This window comes from Microcaecilia unicolor, chromosome 1, assembly GCF_901765095.1.
Source record: "Microcaecilia unicolor chromosome 1, aMicUni1.1, whole genome shotgun sequence".
NCBI classification, from domain to species: Eukaryota; Metazoa; Chordata; class Amphibia; order Gymnophiona; family Siphonopidae; genus Microcaecilia; species Microcaecilia unicolor.
Window position 1 is genome coordinate 252838243 of NC_044031.1, and position 26800 is coordinate 252865042.

General features: G+C 42.8%; 2 protein-coding genes across 2 annotated transcripts in view; one reads left to right on the forward strand and one right to left on the reverse strand.

The window, feature by feature from the left end:
• ITPRID1 (ITPR interacting domain containing 1) overlaps positions 1 to 26800 on the forward strand; it is a 249370-nt gene that overhangs the window by 212668 nt on the left and 9902 nt on the right. Inside the window, exons 8-11 of the mRNA XM_030205640.1 lie at positions 7014 to 7096; positions 13238 to 14599; positions 21915 to 22042; positions 25761 to 25872. Coding sequence (XP_030061500.1) covers positions 7014 to 7096; positions 13238 to 14599; positions 21915 to 22042; positions 25761 to 25872 — 1685 coding nt within the window. The remainder of the gene's footprint in view (positions 1 to 7013; positions 7097 to 13237; positions 14600 to 21914; positions 22043 to 25760; positions 25873 to 26800) is intronic.
• PPP1R17 (protein phosphatase 1 regulatory subunit 17) overlaps positions 25733 to 26800 on the reverse strand; it is a 38544-nt gene continuing 37476 nt past the window's right edge. Inside the window, exon 5 of the mRNA XM_030205669.1 lies at positions 25733 to 25936. Coding sequence (XP_030061529.1) covers positions 25905 to 25936 — 32 coding nt within the window. The 3' untranslated portion in view covers positions 25733 to 25904. The remainder of the gene's footprint in view (positions 25937 to 26800) is intronic.

The following is a 26800-nucleotide window of genomic DNA, read 5'->3' on the forward strand; positions in this document are numbered from 1 at the left end:
AGGGGGGGGGGGGGGGGGCAGCTAGCCCAGCATGCACAAAGATCAGGACAAGCCAACAGAAAGAGTTCCAAAAGACAATGGGAGCTGAACATGTGTTCTGAAAGAGCCTATCACAGGGAACTACGGGATTACAGGGATTTATAGTTCAAGGGCATGACCGAATTCCCTGCCTCAATGCAATTGCAATTGTTGAGGGTCCACCCAGATTCCACCTATGTGTACACTCAACTGACATACACGGCATAGGAGCCAACTTTTCAAAATTATTGGGGGTGCTAAACCCAGTGGAAATAACCCCTCCCTGGACACATACAAAGAATTTTCTCAATATTGGGGGTGCTTAAGCACCCACAGCACCCAGAGAGTCAGCTCCTATGATACACAGTGGGCCCAATTCAGTAAATGGTGCCCAAAGTTAGGGACCAGCATGATCCATGCTAAATTAGTATTCTGTAAAGGGCACTGTGCACAGAGCACCTTTTACAGAATACTAGCTTGGCAAGCTTCTCTCACCTAACTTTGGGCACGAGCACTTAACGCCTGCCAAATGCTAGTGTAAATGCTCACACCCAACTGATAGCAGGTATGGTATAACATCACACCTATTTTTGGGAACACTCCTGACCGGCCCATGCTCTCCTCCATGGCCATGCCCCCTTTTGAGTCACAAGTTATGAAAATTAGGTGCACGTGTTATAGAATAGGGTGTAGGGCAAATTTGCACATAACTCCTAATTACTACCAAATAATTGCTTATTAACATCAATTGATTGTTAGTGCTTAATTAACTAATTAGTTTACATGCAGATCTTAGCTCTGTGTCCAAATTTGGGCAACCTATACTGAATCTGGGGGATTTTGTAAGCTATGAATGCATTTACCGAATGTACACATACACAAACATATATATATATTTTTCAAATCATTTATGCATGCATTCAGCACATGCAATGTTAACATCCAATTTATAGAATTACCCCCTTTGTACCACCTGTGATAGCTTGGCAGAGGCACTTTAGGACAATGAGTCCCATCCAGAGGGATTAAAACATGAGTAATAACAGTGAATCATTTGTCTAGGACAATAAAGGCTATGAAGCAGTACAGTACTATACCTGTATTTATGCAGAGAAGACTCAATATTCATGACTTCCACTTTAAGAGGACATGAACTGTTCCATTCTGAAAGATGATGTATGTGTTAAGAAATTTGATCATTATGAAAACCATGAACTTCAGTGAACATATTTTTGAAGCATTCAGCACTATCTGAAGGGAAGTCTATAGAAAACCTAATTAAATGGAGCATAACTTGCATGATAGAGCTCTCAAAGGTTAGCTGAAGAGTTAAGTTGCTTAAATTGTTCCTAGGAGGGCAGTAACCAGTTGGATTTTACATGGAGCACTTAATTAAGTTTATAAGTGTCCTTATTTTAGAAGCTGTTATGCCAGCACACAATGCTAAGCCTCCCTTTTCCAAAGCAGTATTTGCATATTTTAATGCAAAACCTGAAGATAAAAAGAAGTCCATCAGCTGATAAAAAAAAAAAAGGGGGAGGAAAGAGGAAATGATTTGTTGCTCCTGGTGTGGGATGTGTTTAACTAGGAGTACATGGGTTATTTTATAAGGAGCAGGCCTAGTTTTTAGAAACCTACCAGATCCAGAGAAAAAGGATTGGGTCAGAAGCAAAGTGATAAAAGAGCAACAGCAGCTGCCTGCTGCAACTTCCATTGTTGGCATAATTCATTGGCAGAAGAAGGCAGACTCAGCAAACGGTAGTACTAGTAGCAGAGCAGGAGAGAACAGTAGTCAAAGTGTGTATAGAGTGACATTTAGAAAGGCCATCCAACTCAGAATATGGATATTCAAGTCAGTACTTCACAAATGGGCATCCATCTCACATGTGTTTTAGAACAGGATACAAACTGTTCTAACAAACATGTGAGATGGATGTCCATGTGCTGGAAATGTCCAGCATGAATATCCGTTTTACAGACTGAACATAGGAGCCAGTTCTGTGGGTGCTTGAGTACTCCCAATATTTATCAAACTCCTTAACAGTGTCCAGGAAGGGGTAATTTTCACTGGGTTTAGTGCCCTCAATTATTTTGAAATGTTGGCTCCTATGAAACTGAAACATCCAAATTATGAACAGGGAAAACAAGGGATATGGATGTCTACATAGCAGTTCAGGAACTTCCATCTTATAAAATGGCCATGGGCTGAGAACCAGGGGACCCAAATTTACTTTCCTTTACTTCTTATATCCTACATTATCCGAACAAATTTGGTTCAATATAGTAGTATGTTAATAATGTTCCAATTGGTCTCTGGTAACTTGAATAAGTGATCGCACTCTTAATATGTTCATGCTAATCAATACAAATTAAACACTCTTTAGTTAATAGAATAATAAGTAGTGTCCAAATAGAATAATAAGTAGTGTCCTTAGTGTGCAGTCTTATATCTAGACAATTTAATTATCCATCTTCTGGTGAGAATGCTTTGAATAGGTAGGATTTTACCAGTTTGCGAAAATGAAGGTAGTCTGTTATTCTCCTTACATCTACTGGTAGTTAGTTCCACAACTTTGTTGCAAGGTAAGGGAACCCAGTTGCATACATTGATTTATACACCAGATCCTTGCAGCTGGGGAGGTGAAGCTGGAGAAACATTTGGGCTCCACATAAGGTATTTCTTAGTGGAAGGTCTATTAGAGTATACATATAATCTGGGGTCATGCCTTGTAAAATCTTAAAAACCATGATTATGATCTTAACGTGGACCCTAGTCTTCACAGGTAACCAGTGTAATGATCACAATAAGGGAGTGGCTCAATGGTGTCAACTGTCAGAGACTGCCTATTTTGAGACTCCACACAGATTTTTAACAACGGTCTTTTTAAAGGCTACTATAATCCACCATCTTTGGATTCTCAGCATATTTCGAATAAACATATAGACTATTTCAAGATTTTCATCATCATTTTTTCAATTGAACATTAAGACTCCTGATGTAGGCCTTCTGGCCGAAACACAACGTTGTGTCGAGTCATTTATTGTTCAATAAACTTTTGCTTCGTTTCAATCATCATCGTGGTCCAGTCTTTGGGAATCCTGGTTCTCTTTCCCACTTTCATTTTCTACTTGAGTATCTCCGTGGGACTTTTTGAGTTCTCCACGTTTGTGGATTCTCTTTTAGTATCAGTGACTGGATCAGAAGATAAAATGTCATAGCTGTAAAGAGGCCTCTAATTCTTCTTAATTTCCATAGGGTTCCTAATGTCTAATTGGTGACCTCTGACATTTAGTCATCAAATGTTAGATTCTGATCTATTAGGACTCCTAATATCTTTAGCGTTTTTTTTCCAGTGGATAGCTGGTTTGGCTGATTGTAAAGTTGGTAGAGGATATGGAATTATTTGGGCTTGATATTGATAAGAATTTGTTCTTTTCTTTGTTTAGTTTCAGTCTAAAAGTTGAAGCCCATTTCTCCATTAGATGAAGTCCTGTCTGGTTTGTTGCGGTTGCGTTTTTGATATCACCATCAAATGGAATGTCTATCATAACATCGTCTGTGTATATATATGATCGTAGTCCTCTCAATTCTAAGTTTCTTCCTAAAGGTGCCATCAGTATGTTGAATAAAATTGGTGAAAGTGGGGAGCCCTGGAATACCCCACACTTTGGGGCCGGGGGGGGGGGGTCAGATCTTATCAGCTAATTTGACTTGGTATGATCTTAACCCTTTAGTGTCCAATGTTCCCATAATAAGCCATATGGGAACAGATTGATGGGAACATTGGACACTAAAGGGTTAAGCTAAGGAATACTGCATACCAGTTTAGCACAGTTCCACCAATTCCAATATTGTCCAGTAGATTGAGTAGAATAGCATGGTCCACCACATCAAATGTGCTGGACATGTTGAATTAGAGTATTAGGACCTTTCTTCCCAGGCTTATCTCTTTTCTGACTTTGCTCATAAAAGATATAAAGGCAGTCTTTGTACTGAATTGTGGTCTAAAGCCTGATTGGGTTTGATAAAGATTGCGTGGAGTAATAGGTAATCCATTAGTTTGTATGATTCTATCCTTTCCATGACTTTAATCAGTAGTGGGATGGAGACCACCGGTCTGTAATTTAAATCCTGCCTCAGCTATTGATTTTTTTTTTAATTGTGAGCCCTGCAGGAACAGAAAAATACCTAATGTACTTGAATGTACACCACTTCAATAGCCTTCATGCTTGTAGGTATCTTATATATTCAGGTACAGTAACAGGCTTATTTTCAAAAGAGAAGGGCGCCCATCTTTCGACACAAATCGGGAGATGGACATCCTTCTGTCAGGGTCACCCAAATCGGCATAATCAAAAGCCAAATTTGGGCGTTCACAACTGCTTCTCATCGCAGGGACGACCAAAGTTCCTGGGGGCATGGTGGAGGCATAGTGAAGGCGGGACTGGGGCATGCCTAACAGATGGGCATCCTCAGGCAATAATGAAAAAAAAGAAGGGCGTCGCTGATGAGCACTTGGGCGACTTTACTTGGTCCATTTTTTCTTACGACCAAGCCTCAAAAAGGTGCATGAACTGACCAGATGGCCACCGGAGGGAATTGGGGATGACCTCCCCTGACTCCCCCAGTGGTGACTAACCCCCTCCCACCCTGAAAAAAACAACTTTAAAAACTTTTTTTGCCAGCCTGAAATGTCATACTCAGGTCCATCGCAGCAGTATCCAGGTCCCTGGGAGGGGAGGTATATGTGTGTCAGCGGAGGCATAGCAAAAGCATGGACATCCTTCTTTCAAACATTTTGGACGTCCTGAACTGCCCCCCCCCCCCCCCACACACACACAGATGGCCAACTTTCAAGGGAGTGGAGTGGAGGAGAGCCCTAGTGGTTAGAACACTGGTCTTGCAGTCCAGAGGTGGCCAGTTCAATTCTCACTGCTGCTACTTGTGATCCAAAATCCAAGCAAATAAAGGGGGTGTCAGAAGCATAGCAGGCATGGACATTCTTCTCACAGAAACATCCACATTTTGGACGGACGTAGGCATAGCGAAGGGACGTCCTCAACTGCCGTTGCAGGGACGGAGGCATAGCGAAGGTCGTCCTTCACCCATACTGTAAAAAAAAAAAAAAGACGTCCCTGACAAGCACTTGGACATTTTCACCTGGACTTGTATTTTTCTAAGGTTGTAGATGGCTATTATACATGCAGCTTGTCTGCATGTATAAAGCCATCTTTGGCATGCGCAGAGCAGCCACACATAATGCTTGGCTGCTCTGCACTGGCTTCCCCTCCATAGGAAGGAAATCATGTGCAAATGAGCTAACAGTGAGCAGCTTATTTGCATGCGGTTTCCTTCATGCATGCCCGTTCCCTTCTGAATCGCTAAGGGTTCGGTAAGGGAAGGGCTTTTTCCATTCAGTTAGTGCATCAGTTAGTCCACTGCAGTGCCCCCTAGGGTGCCCGGTTGGTGTCCTGGCATGTCAGGCGGACCAGTGCACTACAAATGCTGGCTCCTCCCATGACCAAATGAGTTGGATTTGGTCATTTTTGAGATGGGCATCCTCGGTTTCCATTATCGCAGAAAACCGGGGATGACCATCTGTAAGGATGACCATCTCCAAGGTCGACCTAAATGTTGAGATTTGGGTGTCCCCGACCATATTATCAAAACCAAAGATGGACGCCCATCTTGTTTCGATAATACGGGTTTCCCCGCCACTTCGCGGGGATGTCCTGCGAGGACGCACTCAGGAAAACTTGGCACCACCGTTCGATTATGCCCCCCACGTATTTTCTGTCCCTGGAGGGCTCACTTTTAAATGGAAAAATAGAACTGAAGTAGAGTTGAACCTGGGTACCTTGGTCCTCAGTCAACTGCATTAACCACTAGACTGCTCCTCTGTTAAGAATACCTATAGTACATTGCCAGAGAGCCTGGTGGTATCCCTTGCTGATTTCACGTTGAATGAGGACAGCAACTACTGGGGAATTAAGGAGGTGTCATGCCTTAATCCCTCCAATGGACAGCTGCTCAATCAGTCCAAATCCCTCCAGTGGACAGCTGCTCAATCAGTCCATAGTATGTTATGGGGGATGCCACTGCTTCCCCTAGGATTGGTAGCATGGAATGGTGCTAATAATTCGGTTTCTGCCAGGTACTATTGACCGGATTGGCTACTGCTGGAAGCAGGATACTGAGCTAGACCCAGTATGGCTATCTTAAGTTCTTATGCCCTCAACCTCAGCCCTAAACTCCAGCAGCAATTCTCTAGGAACCAAAGAGAGGATCCCACAAGAGAGTGAAGATAGCAGACATTTTAATGCTATGAGGCTTAATGTGGGGTGCATTGCATCTTTTATAAGCCTACTAAAATGAAACCTGTTTAAAAGTACAAACATGAATGTCTTCAGATCTAGAGAAAGATACAGAGACAAAGTTTACCCCATCCCCGCAGGCTCTGTCCCCATAGACTCTGTCTTTGTCCCCACCCTTGCCCCATCCCAATGGGCTCTGTCCTAATCTGCTCAAGCCTCAAAAATTTATGATTTAATATTTAAATCTTATTCTTAAAGTATTAAAAGGAATAATATCCTGTGTGTGACTGTTGTTTATAAATCACAAATAGAAAACTATAATAACAATGATCAATTGAAATACCCCCCCCTTACCCTTTCAACCCCAACAATATCTGACTTCTACTATCCCAAGGAACCGTAATCCACCCTGTTAAAGTGTCCAGGGGGACAAAATACAACCTGTTCTGTATACTGTAGTGGGTGGAAATATGCATTATGAAGCAGTGCTATGATTTTTTAAATCTGTGGATGAATAATAATTCATCAACAGTGCTTTATAAGTGTTTGAGTTTTGTGCGGATAAGGTGACGTGCCCAGGAGAGGAGTTTGGGCAGAGCATAGTCGGAGTTAGCATGTACATATGTAGATTACAAAATACTTAATCTGCAATAAATCTGAACTTTATGTTGTTTTGGTAGAAGCTGAGATGACAAGAACAAGCAGCTGCCAATCTGACAGCAGTGGATTTCTGGAAGAACCACCAGAGCATTTGCCTCAACAAGTAAGAGACAATTACACTCTGATCAGTCACATGAAACTCATTACCGTGTCAATAGCATATATCAGCGATTTTCTAGATTTGGAAGAAGCAAGGTAGAGCCACTTGTAAATAAAGGGTAATGGGTCATGGGTTTGATGTAAAATGCCTTTCTGTGGTACACCAAAAGTGGTTTACATTTATTAGATGCAGGTACTTTGTTTTTATGTACCTGCAACAATGGAGGGTTAAATGACTTGGGCATGGGACGTCTACAGACCTCCTGCGCAAACTGAGAAGTTAGACAAAGATCTGATGGAAGATAGTCAAAAGATTGGTATGAAAGGGGAGGTGCTACTGTTGGGAGATTGCAATTCGTCTGACGTGGATTGGAACGTCCCGTCTGCAAAATCGGAAAGAAGTAGGGAGATTGTGGATGCCTGTCAAAGTGCCTTGCTCAGACAAATGGTGACGGAACCCACGCGGGAAGGGTTGATGCTAGATCTAGTGCTCACAAATGGAGGTAGTGTTTCCAACATCCGGGTGGGTGCCCACCTATGTAATAGTGATCATCACACCATATGGTTTGATATATGAAAGAAGGCGGAGTGCGGACGCACAAAACTAAAAAGTGCGGGATTGCAGACGTACTGATTTTGATAAAATGGGGGAATACCTGAAGAAGGAGCTGTTGACGTGGGACGGTGAAGGAGAAGTGGAAAAACAGTGGTCCAAACTAAAGGCTGCTATAAATATGGTGACTGATCTTTTTGTGAGGAAAGTAAACAAAAACAAGAGAAGCAGGAAGCCTATATGGTTCTCCAAACAAGTAGCTGAAAAAATAAGAGCAAAAGAGGCTTTGTTCAAGAAATACAAAAAAACGCAACGAGAGGATCATGGAAAAGATTATTGAATTAAATTCAAAGAAACGAAGAGGGAAATAAGGCTAGTGAAAGTGCGAGCGGAAGAAAAAAATGGCTAAAGATATAAAGAGAGGTGACAAGACCTTTTCAGATATATTGGAGAAAGGAGAAGAGATAGGAATGGAATAGCGAGACTGAAAGATAATGAGAATGGCTATGTGGAGAGTGATGAAGATAAAGCAAATGTGCTAAACAATTATTTCTCTTCAGTGTTCATGGAGGAAAATCCTGGAGAAGGACCGCGGTCGGCTGCCGAGGGAACATCTGGGAATGGAGTGGATACTGAGCCGTTTACGGAAGAAAGAGTTTATTAACAGCTGGAGAATCTGGTGGACAAAGCTATGGGGCCATATGGAATACATCCCAGGATACTGAGGGAGCTCAGGGAGGTCCTGGCAGGACCTCTTAAAGATTTATTTAATAGATTTTTAGAGATGGGAGAGGTTCCATGAGATTGGAGACAAGTGGATGTGGTCCCACTTCACAAAAGTGGAGACAGGGAACTACAGACCAGTAAATCTCACGTCAGTGGTAGGAAAAAATAACGGAGTCACTGCTGAAAGAAAGGATAGTTTAACTTTCTAGAAGCCGACGGGTTAGAGGGCCCGAGGCAACATGGCTTTACCAAAGGAAATCGTGCCAAACGAATCTTATTGACTTCTTTGACTGGGTTACCAAAAAACTGGATGAAGGATGTTCGCTAGATGTAATCTACTTGGACTTCAGCAAAGCCTTTAATATGGTCCCCCACAGAAGACTCGTGAATAAGCTGAAAGGATTGAACTTAGGACCAAAAGTGGTGAACTGGATAAGAAACTGGTTGACCGACAGGTGGCAGAGGGTGGTGGTAAATGGAATCCTCTTGGAGGAAAGGAAGGTGAGCAGTGGAGTTCCTCAGGGGTCGGTGCTGGGGCCTATTGTGTTTAATATATTTGTGGGAGATATTGCTGAAGGGTTGTAAGGAAAGGTGTGCCTTTTTGCGGATGACACGAAAATAGTCAATAGAGTGGATACCCTGGATGGAGTAGAACTAATGAGAAGGGATCTCCGAACGTTAGAAGAATGGTCGAGGGTCTGGCAGTTAAAATTTAATTTCACTAAGTATTCTGGGCTTCAACTATAGTCTCGGTTTCCCATTCAATGAATTTATCCAAAGTTATCAGAAAACATAAAAATAGAAATAAAAAAAGGAAATAAAAAATCTTATAGTTTAAATAATATGTTGTGCTCAGTTTTTTGGTGTAATACAACAAGACCCGAAGACTTGAGATATGTACTTTCACCATACCACCATCATTGCACACCCTACCTCCACTCCCTATTCTTGTTTATACAAGATGTGAAAAAAACTAGCATGTCTTTTGACAGCAATGTTTTAGTACAAGATAAGAAAAGCTGCTTCTTAAACAAGGAGGAGGACAAAATGGATGCCCAATCTTCTGGTGAACCAATGTCGGGGGTGGTGCGAGTCCAAATGCGGGTCAACGTAATACTTTTTTTATCTCAATCTTAAACTCTGGAAGGCTCTATCCCTACCCCACCCCCACAGCACAGACATTCAAGTTTCCCTTCTTCTCCCCAATACCCATCCACCCAACACTCACTCCCGCACTCTCCCCAAAGGACACAAACACCTACCTCTTGTTCTTTCCTGTTCCATCCCCTACATTACACATATACCCAGCACTCTCTCCCTCCCCCCACCTGCCTTTTTCTTTCTCAGACTCCAGCTTCCTCAGTTGCCTCTCTCACTTCAAATGCAGTTTTCTCTCCCTCTAAATCCCACATAACCCATAATTCTGTCTGCCCCTAAAGTCTTCTCCCACATGCAATACCCAAACCTCTTATTCTTTCTCCTCACCCTCTCCCCCAGGTATCACTGTATATTTTCCCTCACCCTATCCCCCATGGCTAGCCTTCAGTTTGCTGTCCCCACCCCCATGGCACATTCAACCCTTTACTCTGCCCTCAAACCACCCATTTATTTATTTATGTATTCTTGTATCCCACTGTTATCCAAACACAGGTTTTGGTTCAAAGTGGCTTACAATTACATCTGGTGAGTTACAATTCGTTTTTGTACAATTTGTATATGGGGGAGACGGCTGTGGTTTTATCAGTTAACTGTAGAATTTGTTTTTAAGAGGTAGGATTTCAGTTCTTATCTGAACTGAAGATAGTTTGTGATGTTTCTTGTGGTTTTTGGTATTGAGTTCCACCATTTGGAGGCCAGATAGCTAAATCCTGCTGTATAGATAGTTTTGTAGGTTATGTTTCTGCAGTTGGATAGATGCAGAAGTAGATATTCCCTGGTTTCTGGGCTAGCATTTCTTGGGGATAGTTTTATCAGATCTAGCATATATTCGGGTGCCATCCCAAATAGTATCTTGTAAATGAGTGTTATGCATGCTGTGAAAAGTAAGTGTGCCTTGATTGGCAGTCAGTGTAGTGTTTTGAGCAGTGGGGTCACTTTTTCATATTTCAACTTCTTGAGTATAAGTCTTGCTGTCGTTTTCTAGACAGTTTGTAGTGATTTTAGTGTTCTTTGTTTGCATCCTATGTATGCTGCGTTGCAGTACTCTAGTTGTGATAGTATAGTAGAATGAACCATTATTCGGAAGGATTGTTTGGAAAAATAGTCTCTTATGCTTCTCAGTTTCCATAGTGTTCTGAAGCATTTTGACATTACTGCTGATATTTGACTGTCCAGTGATAGGTGTTTGTCGAGGATGATTCCCAATATTTTTAGTTTTAATTCAATTTGAAAGGTTTGTTGGTTGTGAAATTTTGCTGGGATGTGGGGTTATATGGGCTGGATAAAACTAGGAATTTGATTTGTCTCTGTTAAGTTTGAATTTGAAGGTGATTGCCCATTCTTCCATAAGGTGGCTGGTTCAAATCCCGCTGCTGCTCCTTGTGATCTTGGGCAAGTCACTTAACCCTCCATTGCCTCAGGTACAAACTTAGATTGTGAGCCCTCCTGGGACAGAGAAATATCCAGTGTACCTGATTGTAACTCACCTTGAGCTACTACTGAAAAAGGTGTGAGCAAAATCTAAATAAGGTCCAGTCCTTTTTTAATTCTGTCCAATATTTCAGTAATCCTGTATTTAAAAGGTATGAAGATAGTAATGTCATCTGCGTATATGAGTGGGTTCAGACCCATTAGTTTGAGTTTTTTGCCAAATTGTGCCATCATTACATTGAACAGTATTGGTGATAGTGTGGAGCACTGTGGTACTCCACATTCCAGGATCCAGGCGGCTGATGTCTGGTTTGACATCTTTACGATGTGGGATCTGGACTTTAGGAAACCACCGAACCATGTTGCCACTGCACCGCTCCATGACACATTCACTCCCTTACTCTGCCCGCAAATCCTCCATGATACATTCACCCCTTTTCTCTGCCCCCAGTCCCCACCCCCCCATGGAACATGATGCACCCCTTTAGTCTGCCTGATGGCACATGATTCACCCCTTACTTTCACCCCCAATCCCCCATTGCACACTCACCTTTTCTCTTGCCCCTTCTCATGTTTAGCCATGGCAGAGGCTCAGCTCACTCTCTCTTCCCCTCTCCCACTGAGCTCCCCCCGGCAAGGAGGAAATGAATCACGGCACAGTGGGCCACTTCCTTCTTCTGTGCCTGCTTAGACCCAACTGTTTATGTGAACCTTGGTATCATGGTTCACATAAACAGTTGTGTCTAAGCCGGGACAGGAAGATGAAGTGATTCACTGTGCCGCAGTTCACTTCCTCCGCTTCTTGTCGCATGATCTTAGCGCTGGAGAGGAAGAGAGAGTGAGCTGAGCCGTTGCTGTTTTTGTAGCTTGAATGGAGCTGTTTACTGCCTTGTGGTGGTCTGGCGAGACCCAGGCGCCAGGCCCAATTTTTCAGTCACCATGGCAACTTGGCACCTGGAGGATTTGCGGGCTTTTCTTTTAATGTATTGTAAGCCACATTCATTCTCTCCATGCATATAGTAACAAAATAGATGACAGCAGATAAAGACCTGTTTGGTCTATCCAGTCTGCCCAACAAGAAAAACTCATAGCATAAGGTATGATGCAATATTACATATGCATACTTGATCTTGATTTGTTCTTGCCATTTTTTGGGCACAGACCATGGAAGTCTGCCCGGCATTTGTCTTATTTCCCAACTATTGGAGCTGCCATCTAAGCCCACTGCAGCCCATCCAGATCTATCCAGCCATGATCAGGGCACATAGCATAGAAGACTGCCAAGCACCAGCTTTATTTCCCAACCTCCTTTCTCAGTGAGTTTTAGCAGCGATATATGCGGATGCTGAACACTCCAAATATTAAGCAATCTACTACTACTACTACTACTTAACATTTATAAAGCGCTACCAGGGTTACGCAGCGCTGTACAATTTAACACAGAGAACAGTCCCTGCTCGAAGGAGCTTACAATCTAAAGGACAAAAAAGTGCAGTCAATCAAATTGGGGCAGTCTAGATTTCCTGAATAGATGTAAAATGGTTAGGTGCTGAAAGCGACATTGAAGAGGTGGGTTTTGAGCAAGGATTTGAAGATGGGCATCCCCCCCCCCCCATCATTTTGAATGTAATAATATAAAATGTTGGAATAAACTAAGCTAAACTGGGTAATTTTGCAGCTCTGCAGACCAAACAATGAATCTTACCATTCACTGATATTTTTTTTCTCCTCCTGGCTGCATCTTGTTCTCTGTCCCTCACTTTCTTAAAGCCACACAACTTTTATTTCTTTCACTTTTTCCTCTGTTTCCTTCGAAGTGTCTTCTGCGTCTCTGGATGGCTAATTCCTCCACATCTTAAAATATTTTTTTGTCTGGATCAAGTTTCAGCTCTCTTACATAATATAAAACACATCTTTTAAATGTTGGTAATTCTTTTTACTCGTGTCCTATTTATGGTAAGTAATAAAGCCAGTGGACCATTATCTGCGAGGTAAAATACTTGAAAAATGTGTATGCATCCAAGATAGAAATGGAGTTCTCCCTGTGCCCTTAACACTTCTTATCTTACAGATACTAATCTCTCCATGAATGACTGAGCACCATGTCCATCAACCATATATTTCTAATTAAGTTTCATTTGATATGCACAGCTACAGCTTGATAGGTATAATTGAATAAGAATGTTCATTATTAGGTACTGATTAAGCGATTATCTAATGATGCAATGATACTGATAACTACACTGAAACCCAGCTGTCATCTTACTTTTCTTTCAGAACTCATGCCTTCCTGAAACCTTCAATATTAGCTCCGATAGTCAAGCAAAGCTGCAATGCAGTCTTGATTTCATATTTTCTTACCAGGATTGCAAGTATGAATCAGAAGATGCTACATCTAGCTCTACTATGGCAGACTCTGAACACGATTTCATGAAGGCGACTCCGAACACAGTCTGGGACAACTATGGTGATGGAAAAGAAGAGGAGCCTGTTCCATTTCTGCCTGGCAGTTGCAGAAAAGGCATGGAGCTTGATACGGACCAGCCAGAGAACAGTATCAAAGCAAGAGAACATGTCTTCAGCTGCGTGGGAACATCAGCAACAGGTGACCAAGTCAGTGATCTGGATGCAGTTGACACTGTTGCAGCCAAATCAGACTGTTTTATACCGTTTTATGTGGTACACACAATCTTTCAAGGTAAGGAACCTCTGAATGAGAAAGTTGAACTGACGTGTAAGAACTTACAGCAACAGAATACTCAGGAAGATGAGCAGGGAAAGGAAATTAGCCCAGATGTCTACAATGAGGCTCTTAAATCAGTTCCTATTTTAGGCTCTGTATGGGATATGGATTCACACCACATGGACCGATCATTGGCAAGGATGCATTCAGATGCACCATCGACACCTTCTCCAGTCCAAAATATGTGTGGTAATTTAAGTACTCATACCAAATGCCCTAGCATTCCTAGTACTGAAGATGAGTTCGAATCCGACTGTGTACAATGCAAAGAGCCTCCCACTAGCAAAACAGAAATTTCACAGACTCAGTCAAAGGTTCCTATCCAGATTACCGAAACAAGTACTAATTTTTACAAATCTGTCACCATTCAGATGTCTTCAAATCTGGTGTCCGGTTTGCAAAATGCTGCTTTTAATGAATATTTCGTTAAGGAGAATTCTTATGAATCTACATCAATATCATTAAGAAATAGTGAGTATGAAGAGGATGAAGAAGACTTAACTTTAAGGTTTGGCACACAGAAGAAAAGAGTAAAAGATTCCTCCATTCAGACTGACAGTATAGGAAGGGAAATGGAGAATGATTGTGCCCACTTGAAGGAATTTTTTGCCTCTCAGAGTCATGGGTTTTGTTTCCCTACAAATGCAACGAGTCTTGACAGTGGATCTTTGGGGAAATATGAAGTATTTGATAATAATGTCCAGGATGCCTGGTCTAAGAAATGCAGTCATTGCTCTCACTGTTGCTGCATTCATCATTGCTGGGCTTTGCGGACATGTCCTGTAACTTCTATGCAAAGTACTCCTGTGATCTGCTGCTCTACCCATACAAACATTGAGTCTGAACTCTTGCAAACACTGAAACTTCTGCAGGATTCTTTGAAGACAATTTCTCCAGTAAGTATTAGGGAACTACAAAAGAAAAAGATTTGTTTATATCTTTATATCACTGGGTTTTAGGTCTATGTCATTTGTGGTGGGAGGCGGGGCTGGTGGTTGGGAGGTGGGGATAGTGCTGGGCAGACTTATACGGTCTGTGCCAGAGCCGGTGGTTGGGAGGCGGAGCTGGTGGTTGGGAGGCGGGGATAGTGCGGGGCAGACTTATACGGTCTGTGCCCTGAAGAGCACAGGTACAAATCAAAGTAGGGTATACACAAAAAGTAGCACATATAAGTTATCTTGTTGGGCAGACTGGATGGACCGTGCAGGTCTTTTTCTGCCGTCATCTACTATGTTACTATCCAGCTTATAATCGAACGAGAATAACGCCCAAGTTCCGACCTAAATCGGGAGATGGGCGTTCTTCTCACAAAAACAAATAAAGCGGTATAATCGAAAGCCGAACTTTGGACGCTTTCAACTGCACTCCGTCGCGGGTGCGGACAAAGTTGACGGGGGCGTGTCGGAGGCGTGGTGAAGGCGGAACTGGGGCGTGGTTATCGGGCGAACAGAGATGGGCGCCCTTCGCCGATAATGGAACAGTTTTGAGCTAGAATTTAGGACACTTTTCCTGGACCCTGTTTTTTCACGAATAAGGCCCCCAAAAGTGCCCTAAATGACCAGATGACCCCCAGAGGGAGTCGGGGATGACCTCCCCTGACTCCCCCAGTGGTCACTAACCCCCTCCCACCACAACAAATGATGTTTCACAACTTTTTACTTTCACCCTCAAATGTCATACCCTCCTCCCAAGCAGCAGTATGCAGGTCCCTGGAGCAGTTGTTAGGGGGTGCAGTGGACGTCAGGCAGGTGGACCCAGGCCCATCCCCCCCTACCTGTTACAATTGTGCTGCTTAATGCTACTAGTCGTCCAACCCCCCCAAACCCACTGTACCCACATGTAGGTGCCCCCCTTCACCTCTTAGGGCTATAGTAATGGTGTAGACTTGTGGGCAGTGGGTTTTGAGGGGGATTTGGGGGGCTCAACACCCAAGGGAAGGGTGCTATGCACCTGGGAGCTCTTTTACCTGTTTTTTTGGTTTTGTAAAAGTGCCCCCTAGGGTGCCCGGTTGGTGTCCTGGCATGTGAGGGGGACCAGTGCACTATGAATCCTGGCCCCTCCCACGAATAAATGTCTTGGATTTATTCGTTTTTGAGCTGGGCGATTTCATTTTCCATTATCGCTGAAAAGCAAAAACGCCCAGCTCACACCTTGACGAATAAAACATGGGCGTCTTTTTCTTTTAAAAAATACGATCCACCCCGCCCCTTCACGGACCCGTTCTCGGAGATAAACGCCCATGGAGATAGGCGTTTCTGTTCGATTATGCCCCTCTCTGTGTCTGCTGTTTCCACAGAAACAAATGGGAAGACATTTGCTATTTTTGTCTATGCTGAAGGGAGGAAATGACAGAAAGATGAGACCAGATTAAGGAATAAGCTATTCCTTTGTGCTCCTCTCTGTCCAGGCTCACCCCATTTATCCCTGTTCTTTGCAAGGACAAAGGGGGAAAGGCCTTGAGGAGAATATCATCAGAGGAGGGCCTCCATTAGGGACCAGACTAACCCTTCTGTGCTCTAATGTCTAGACCGGCCTCATCCTCTCCCCTCCTTTACAGAGGAAAGAAAAGAGGATCAGAGAAAAATGGTGAGCAAGTGACTTAGGGAGCAGAGCAGTCTTGCTCACCCCTTTCTTTGTGTTTTCTGCACAGGAAAGGAGCAGAGAAATGTTTGTGGGGGGAGGGGAGGGCAACAAAACAGCAAGAGGGGAGTGGTTGAATTAGGTAGAAGAGTAACTTTGTCCTGTAAAGAGAAAAGAAGGAGAAAAGATGAGATTGAAGCAGATAGTGCACAGTAAAGCTATTACATATTTGTCTTGACAATATTGTAAGCTACACAGTACAGAGGTGGTCTGTTTCTACACAACATAAGATAAGCCATTCTGAGTCAGAACAAGGTCCATTGAATCTAGCATCCTGTCTCCTAAAGTGGCCAGGCCAGGTCACAAGTTTCATGCACATCCAAAAATGTAGATCAAATTTCTCATAGCTCATTTGAAAGGAGAAGTTACGGTTCTCATAAGTCTGTCTCGATAACCATTTTTTGGATTTCTCCAGAAATGTGTTGAAACTTTTACTATGGCTTTAAGGCACCCTTATGTAGGTCATTCCCACGTGCTAAGGCCATTTTTACCACAGCCATAAAAAATCCCAATTTCCTTTTAGCGTGTGGGCATTTTTTAACTTACTGCAGGTGCATTTACTGCCACCTATTTTGTAGGCAGTAAGGGCTCCAACGTTATCCATATGCTAACCAACTGGTTAGTGCAGAAATGCCCTCTCTCTGCTCCTGACAAACCCCTTAAAAAAATTCCTTAAAAATATTACTGTGCGGTTACTGCACACATATGCAAAAACTAATGCCATCTTTGCTTCATTAGGCACTGATTATCCAGGGCTAATTGTGGTTGTTCTGGCTGCTAGAGCCTTTGTAAGTCCCGGCCAATATTCAGTCAGGACCCACATAACTTTTAGAATTGTGTACAGCCCATCCGATCTCCCTCCTTCCCATCCTCCCGAGTGTCCCCCCCCCCCCACTTCGATCCTCTTCCCACCCACTTGACACAGCCCCCCTCCCCCCAGCAAGGATAGAACCCCCTTCACATTCCTGATCCTACCTAAGATCCCTGGTGGTCCAGTGGGAACAGGAGTGAACCTGACTCACTTTGAAACTATCCTAAATTTGCCCGGTTAGCTATGTGGGTGCCGGCACTGGATGTTGCTGGCACATGCATAACTGCCAGTTTCTCTCCAACTCTTTACCACCCCTGACCTGCCCACTTCAAACATGCCTGGTCAGAGCACTGCCCAGTTAAGTGCAACTAAATATCAGCAGTTGGAAGGCACCAATTGATTTAAGGAGGCAGGAGCCAATCCTACCCATTTAAATCGCTTTGAATATCTCACAGAATGTATTTATGTATATATATATCATTTGCTATACCAACCATAGGACTGAAAAGTGCAGCAAGGAGGCTCAGAATAAAAGCATTAAAAAACAATTCAAGGAAATAATATACATTTTAACCAAGGTTAAAATGGGATAGAAAAAAATGAGAAGGAGAGGGAAGGGCAAGAAGAAGGAATACAGGAGATGTTTCAAGAGGTATTACCTTCCAGCACCAGAAACTCTGGTGCTGCAGAAACTCTGCAGCAAGCAAGTTCAGAAAGCCAAGTTTTAATGGCCTTCTTTAAAATAGGGAATGGGCTCTCAAGATGAATGTAAGGGGGAAGAAAAATCCCAGAGGGAAAGGCCAAGACAAGAGAAAACAGAGTCCTTGTAAATATGCAGGAGGCAGCACAATGGAGAAGCAAAAGGAAGAAAAGAAGCCTGTGTCTGAGCTAAGGAGCCTGAAGGGAGTATATGGAGACAAAAAAACAGGCCAGATAACCAGGGGAATTAGAATGCAAGGCACAGTGAACTAGGGTTACCATATTTGCGGAGACAAAAAAAAGGACACTGTGAGGGGATATGCAGAACACTGCCCCTCACTCTTAAGAAGGACCCCTCAGTTAGCCTGAGCCACTGTAAGGTTGCTAGTCCCATCCTGGAAGGAAGTGAGCCGGGAGGGGTGGCGTCAGAACCAGGAAGTATAAAAGGTAGGGCCAGACTGAGGTTAAGGAGGCCCAAGAAAAGAAGAACTGAAGCTCCAGCATATACCGCTACAACTTGTATTTAATGATCATGACCTGGCTGAAGTAAGCCTTCTTTTTTTCCTGATTTGATATTTACAAGGCTTGCTCTGAGGTCTGGGTGGAGCCAGATCTGGAACTCAGAGAAGAATAGAGAAGAACTTACAGACTGTGTTTGGGTCATGGCAGTCCCACTAGCCACAGACGGTGTTTTGGCCCTGCCAGCCAGAGGCCTGCTTGAGACTGTATGTACTGAACTACAGAGGTGGTTCACCTTGTATTCCAGGCCCTGTGACATAACAGGCCTCAGGATTCAGTTAATAAAACACTTGTTTTCATTATATACCTTTGTCCAGCTGTGTTATTTTGCAGGCCTACCCTCAACCCTCGCTCAGGGTGTCACATGTGGTGTCAGGAGTGAGATTTGGAGCTTATCATGCTCTAGGAAGCCAGATCCATGACCTCCAAGGCTCTGGGCCTCTCAACGATACTATGATGGGACACTGAGCAAAAGGGATTAGTTAATGAGGAGACATAGAGTTAGTGCTGGACAGGCAGGTTATATTTTTGTCTTTCTCACGCAGTGCAAATTCCTGGGCGAGGCTGCTACAGCAAAACATGAAGAGGCTGCTCCAGGCCTTGGCGGAGGGCCAGCAACAGCTGCAGAAAATAGTACAGAGGCAATGGAAGCACCAGCAAGCCTTCCAAAGTTCTCTGGAAGCCCAGCAGAGCTCCATAACCCAGGTGACACAAGCCTTGCAGTCTCTCCAGGTTACACCCTCTGGTTCCGGTGTTACTGAAGATGGTACCTTAGGACAACCCAGAATATTTCATGACCAAATTTGAAATTACTGCCTGCCTTTCTGATTGGCAAGAAGCATCATGGACAGCTTACTTAGGGAATTTACAGACTGGTAGCAGCAAAACTGCATTTCAAGATGCCAACTCCAGTGGGACAATCACCTATGCAGAAGTAAAGGTCGCCATTCTAGAGAGGGTAGGCTGCACCTCAGAGGCTTATCAGCAGTGGTTCTGGAAAGGGTCTCTTCAAGTCAAAGTAACCCCCTGAGGTTTCTTCTACAGACTCCAGGAAGTAGCCTGGAGATGGCTCCAACCGGAGGGCAAGATAGGTCCAGATATAGCAAGAGTCATTCTCCTGGAACAATTTATTGAAGGGCTACCTTTAGCTATGAAACAATGGGTGAGGCCACACCCTAAACTGACTGGAGAGTGCTTTGGAAGCAGCAGAAGCTTTTTATCAAGCACAATTGGAACTGTAACCCTACAAGGAAGAGAGGCGAGCTGGAAATCCTGGGAAGAAATTAGAAAAATAGGATCAGAGAACCCGAGCGACCCAAAACTGCTCTCTGGTCCAGCGTCCCCAAGGAGGGGGTTAGAGCGATGGAGGCATTCGTCTCCATGGAGGCCACACCCTTTGTTGACCCAGCCATGTGGGAACCATACTTTCTCACCTGCTTCAGATGTAGGGAAAGAGGTCACCTAGCCAAAGACTGCTTAGGGTTAGAGGCCAGGGGTGTGAATATGGTCACTTCACATGCTTGCAACTATGTGGAGGACTTTCATTCCAAGAACAGGAATTGGGGAAAATCCACTATTTCTGGGATAAGCAGTATAAAATGTTTAGTACTTTTTGGGGATCTTGCCAGGTATTTGTGACTTGGATTGGTCACTGCTGGAAAAAAGATGCTGGGCTTGATGGACTTTTGGTCTGTCCCAGTATGGCAATACTTATGTGTACTGTAAGTTGAAGTGAACAAGAAGCCCTACCAAGAGCTGGTATACTCCAGTAGTGTGAAGAACCTCGAGCAAAGAGGAGTGGTTACCAAACAGCAAATAAACTATAAACGAACTATGGCATTGTCTTATGTGCATGGGGGCTAGAGACAGTACCCCACAGCTCAAGTCTCCCTCCAAACATCGACTGGATCAGCCCAGCTGCAAGCGGTGGTGGTGGTGGCCTACCTCCTTTATCCAGTTGTTCTGGGCTGAGATTTTCCAACCATTGAAACCATCTGGGCCCAGCAAAGAGATGGCCTAAGAAAGGAGCTAGATTGGCATGACCCAAGCTTGAAGGAGCATTGTCCTTTGCGTCCAGAGGCAGTAGTAGACCTGACTTCAGTGGCAGTAAACCTGACTCAGTGGTCTGTCAGAACCCAGATGGGTTATCAGCAATAGTATATCACACATGGGAGGAAAAGGATCCTCAGCCAGGCATACCAATAGGGTTCCAAATTGATCCTCAACTTTGTATAATGACTTGGATAAAGCCCAATGCTATATTTCTGAGTTGGAAGATTGTTCCAAGCAAGCAGTTAGGTATACTTGAAGGTTACGGGATAAGGAGTTCTTCTAAACCCAAATGGCTGAAGCTCTGAAGGAGATTAGAAAGCAAGCTGAGAAATATGTGGAGGAACTCCAAGCAGTCTGCATTGTTGTGGAAATGGAGAACAGGGAGCTACATGAAACCATCAAGTGGTAGGAGGAGAAAATCAAACAGTTGGGGCCCAAACCCTTGAAAGAGAGACCTAAGAAAACTGTACTGCAATGAAACAAGGACATCCAGTCACTGAACCAGGTTGACAAGCTGCTCCGGGAATTTCAGGAAGCAAAGAATGCCTGGCGGATTGAGAAACAACATGAGAAGTCCAAGGGTGAGGTCAAATGGTTGCAACAGGAGATGGCAGGCACAGTGCTATCAAGTAATACATACACATCATTTATATATATATATATTTTCAAGCATGTGTACCATGGTTCACTTTTCTCACATAAAAAGGAGTCTTTATTGTGCTCTTTTAATGTTCCAAGAATTCATGGTAAACCAGGTATATTCACGGCAAGTCATAGCAAGCTGTGGATTTGTAGTGTTCAGGTCAATGGTGACATTAACAGACACCCAAAAATGTGAAGTGGTCAGGAAATGAAAGGAGAGAATTTCAGTGGAGATGAGAGGAACCCCCCCCCCCTCCCACACACACACACTTTAACTAGAAGGTGGTGATCACCACTAACAGCCTACCAGTGGGAGGGGTTAGTAATTGACAACCAAAGGAGTGAAGGTGGTCAAAGGAAGGAGAGGATGCCAAAGTTATCACCAATGTGAATTTATTGAGAGTTGACCCAGCTCGGAACAATTGCCTGCATCGGGGGGGTCATCCAATTCTCAGTAAATCAAGTATTGGACAATTGTACAGCACTGTCTTGTCTCTCCTCAGAATCCACTGAGTGTCAGTCTGCAGTGCACTGTCAACTCTCAATAAATTTGCATTGGTGCTAACCTTGGCTGCTGCTTCTTCTTCCTTGACCACCTTCACTCCTTTGGTTGCTATATATACTGTGAAGATTTCTTCCTGTTGTGTTGGGAGTAGTAATTGGGACAGAAGGTGATAAAAGCAAGGCAAAGAAATGAATGAAAACCAAATATGGGCCAGGGGCAAGAAAAATGAGCATGGTTGGATCAAGAATCTTATCTGCTCAGACATATATTGTTACTGTGCAGCACTAACCTCATCATTACCTTTAAATGAAATATCTTATTCTGCCTTCCTTTTTCTACATAGTGCTCAGTTCATGAAATGGAAAGAATGAAAAATTCCTGCCAGCATTATCGAGAGCAGCTTGTGGAAATTGAACAGCAACTGGTTGAGCAGCAAGCTTTGTCTTCCAATGCGTTATCAACGGAAGGAAGGTAACTGCGTTCCTACACAGAACATTAAAAAGGCAATTCTGTAGATGTCACCAGCTTGTAGGTCCCAAAATGGTGGGCATTTGCTATTTTTTAAAAGCATCTGGGTGCCCAGATGCCACGATACAATAGAGTGTAAGTCAACACTTAGGACTCAGTTTTGTAAATGGAGCCCAAATTTGGACACCAAAAAAAATACACATTAAGTATTATTCTAGAAACAGCGCTTAAAGTTTGGTGCCATTTATAGAATAGCGCTTAGCTCTGGGATCTGCATTCAATTTTGGGCATGAGGATTTACACTAACTGAACCCGGGTGTTAATCCCTGCACCTAAAATAGGCGTGGATCCCACATATTCTATAACACTATGTGCAAATCATAGGAATGCCCCTGATCTGCCCATGCACCTCCCACAGCCATACTCTATTTTCAGATCCATGCAGAAAAATGTACATGCTATCTTTATAGAATAGTGTCTATAAAGATGCATGCGTAAATTCCAATTATTGCCAATAAGCTCTGACATTTGATAACACCCAATTATCAGCGCTAATTGACTGTTTAATTAAATTGCACACACAATTTGGGTGCACGCTGAAATTTGCACATGCAATTTTGAGTGCTGTGTAAAAAGTTAGGGGTTTAATGTCAACATTTAGGCATGACCACTTATGCTTAGTCTGTGGCAGGTATAAATGCACCTGCCTAAATGTTGTATTTTAGCATGTAACTTATAATATTCTAGAACAGTATCTTCCTTTTGATCTATACCAGACTAGTCCAGACCAATGGGTTATATCCATCGACAAGCGCATGTAGACAAAGAGAGAAAGTAGCTCCAAGTGATTCACCCCAAAAGGTATTGTGCAGCCCATAGGATCGTCAGTATTCTCTCTGTCTCCAAGTGGATGGTTGATGGACTGTTCAGCTCTTACTTGGTGCTTCTCAGCTGGCTCCTGACTCAGTGTTACCAAGATGTCAGTTGAGCCAGCTCCTGACCTAGTACTATCTGGACATCAGTTGAGCATGGGGTTTCCCCACTCTTTTTTAAAGATTTGGCTGGAACTTGGGTGACACTTAGTGGTGCTGGGTTTCCCCCCCCCCCCCCCCCCCCCCCTCTCCTCCATTATGCTAAGAAGTAATAATGAGAAGGCTACAGGCTGAAAGAATTTTATACTCTGATAAGACAATATTTATGTATTCTTAACTGGGTAAGTATTTTACCTTTAATTTTTGTATGTCTCAGCCATTCTGCCTTGAGTTTTGTTTTGTACTTCATTTTGAATTGTTGGGAACCTCCTGCTCTGCAAGTTTCTCATAATGCTTTCATATTCATAAGCTCCTTCTTCTGAGGACTTAGTATTCCTAAATGCTGAAGAAACATTATTTTTGATTACTTTAGCTGCTTGTGGTTTCACAACTTTTTGTTTACATTTTTCCTTAGCCTATTTTTAGCTCATTTACTCCTTTTGTGCTGGTCTCGGCCTCTGCTTTCCCGGTGCTCCTATTTTGCCTCTGGGGAAATTTCTCAGCTAGTTGCTGACTCTTTTTTCCAGCTTTGGCTTCACTCAGCTTAACCCATACTCCCTGGGTAGATATGTTCTTATCTGAATGGAGCTCTCTCTCTCTCGCTCTCTTAGTATTTCTCCTATCATACCAATATTTGGTAAGACACTGAGAGATGTATTTTCAAAGCACTTAGACTTAGAAAGGTTACTATGGAACTTTGTAAGTCTAAGTGATTTGAAAATGAGACCCTGAGTCTGATTGCATGGGAATGGCACAAGCTGTTTTGTTTTGTTTTTTAATCTCTGTTCTAATGAGTTCATTGACTCATGAGTACTCTGGCAGCTGTATTGCCCAGTTATTCTATTCAACTGGAAGGCATAAGAGTCCAGGCACCCTGTTCTCCTCATCTGCATTACTTTGCTCCATGGGTACAGCTACACTTCTCAACTACATGAAGTAGAACTGCTATTCTGTATTTGGAACTCCACTCCTTCTGGAATTGGATGGAACTTTGAGGTTCTGTCTTTGTTGCCATTATTTTCCTTTTGCAGATACCTTTGTTTCTGTTTTCACGTTTCTTTCATGTATTTTTTGGAATGCATTTCCTGACTCTATGGTCTTGCTGCATGTCAGTAGAGGTTATGCCTGAATAATTCCAATTGATACTGGCTGAGTTTGACATTGGTTCTGCCACATATATCTGGTCTTAATTGACAGTATGAATATGAGCACCACTGCTTGGCTAATAGAAATACTGAAGATCTTATGGCTTCACAATACCCTTTGGGACAAATCACTTGGAACTACTTTTTCTCTCTGTCTACATGTGCTGGTCAATGCACAAAATCCATTGGTCTGGACTCATTTGGTATAGGACTAAAGGAAAGAAAATTATCAGGTAAGACATAATTTTTCTTTGCCAGCATATCTGTAAATATGAGCCAATTAATGCCCCTTAGCACCAATTACAAATTATTTAAGGGATCAATATTCAAAGCAATTTAATGGGCCAGAAATGGCTCCTGTCAGGTTTAATCGCCTGTTCAGGGATAACTGCTAATTTTCAGTGCACTTAACTGGTTAGTACTGCTGAAAATAACCAGTTAGCATTGAAATGAAAACCGGCTATTTTGGGAGCGTTCCAGAGATGGAGTCAGCACTTAGCTGGTTAAGAGTCTCTATTCGATACTTAACTGGCCATGGTAACCACATAAATAGGACTACATAAAAGTCAGTCCTGTCTTTATGCAGTAACCCATAGCTGGTTAAGTGCTGAATATCACAGTAAGCCGGCTCCGCAAACCTGGAAATTCAGTGCTGGTGCCTGGACATGGCCCAGCATTGAATTTCCGGGTTTAAAGCCAGTGGCAGTGAACAAAACATTGATCACTGTAGGCAGAGTATCTGCCCCCTAAGTTGCACATGTACTAGTATTCTATAACATACACTTGCAATTGCAAGCATAGTGTATATATAAATGTGCTCACAACGTTATAGAAGGAGGGGGGAAGAGAGTAATTTAGTTAATTTACATTATTTATTTAGATTTTGCTCACACCTTTTTCAGTAGTAGCTCAAGGTGATTTACATTCAGGTACACTGGGTATTTATTCCTCTGTCCCAGGAGGGCTCACAATCTAAGTTTGTACCTGAGGCAATGGAGGGTTAAGTGACTTGCCCAAGATCACAAGGAGCAGCAGTGGAATTTGAACTGGCCACCTCTGGATTGCACGACCGGGGCTGTAACCACTAGGCCACTCCTCTGGCATCACTACCAAAAATATTAGAATTACTCACTTGTGCTATTGTGCTTAACATTACCATTCTTTTATGTGACGTTTTACAATTCTTGACCTAAGTTGGGGCCCTGTTTACTAAGCAACGTTATAAGTGCGTTAACCATGTACATGCCTACAATATCACTATAGGCGCGTTAATGTTTTTAATGTGCATTAACCATGTACGTGCGTTAACCATGTACGTGCCTACAATATCCCTATAGGCACCTACGTGGTTAGCATGCGCGCTAAGTGTAGGCACACTAAAAACACTAACGCACCTTAGTAAACAGGGCCCAAAGTGACTTAATCATTTTTCTACTCCTGATGAAAGATATTTTGTTGTATAGAAAAACAATGTTGTGTGGAAATTTAATACATCTCATTCATTAATGTATCAGCTATATAGTCATGCATATGTCTTTACTGTAGGGAGGAATCAAGAAGACTTCAAGGTTTACGCCGAGCTGTTCACCAAGAGATAGCAGAATTAGAATTCCAGCTGGATGATCGGATCCGTCAGCTTAAGGAAGGAAGTGTAATGGTATTGTAAAGGTTCTTATTCTCTGCTTCTTGTTAAGAGTTGTTTTGTTCTTGGAGTAGCATCTCTGTGGAGGGGAGACAAACTCGGGGTTAGTTACAAAACTGCAGTAAAATGCATTGTTTTACCAAGTCTGAGTAACTAACCTCTGAGTCTGTCACCTCTTTATAGGGACTCTGCCATTTCAAAACATACACGTTTACAGAGATGGATTTGTTACTTTTTAAAAGTACTTAACTAAAAAGTAAAACTACTATCTTCAAAAGTAGTGAAGTAAAAGTAGAAAGTCTTATCCCCCCAAAATACTTAAGTAATAAAGTACAGCTCTTAAAACTACTTTTTTACTACAAAGTAAAAAGTATTCTTAATAAATCGAACCACAGAATCTAGTATGTTTACAAGCATCAGTACTGTATTGTGAATATGTACATATCAACTTGTGATCTGTCTAGATCTCTGAGGGTACAATGGAACAGAAACATAAAAAGTGAGTATAAAATAAAACCAATACTGGAGAAAAAAATTAACAGAGGAGACATTTAAACTATGGGCCCTGTTTACTAAACCGTGCTGTAGGCGCGTTAACTTTTTAGCGTGTGCTAAATATTAGTATGTGCTAATGCTATAGAGACCCATAGGAATATATGGGTGTCTCTAGCATTAGTGTGTGCTAATTTTTAGCGCGCGCTAAAAAGTTAACGCGCCTACAGCGCGGCTTAGTAAACAGGGCCCTATATAAACAAATTTATGATTAGTCCAAATAACAGACACCCAGACATAGGCCCCTAACCACCTTAAAAAAATGATAAAACTATATGATGACTAGGGGGAAATAGGCCCCCTACTGCCGTGGGCCCTCAGACACTGCCTTATTGTTCCAATGGCCAGTCTGCCCCTGGTTTCCATGTTGCATGCAAACTTTTAACTTTTG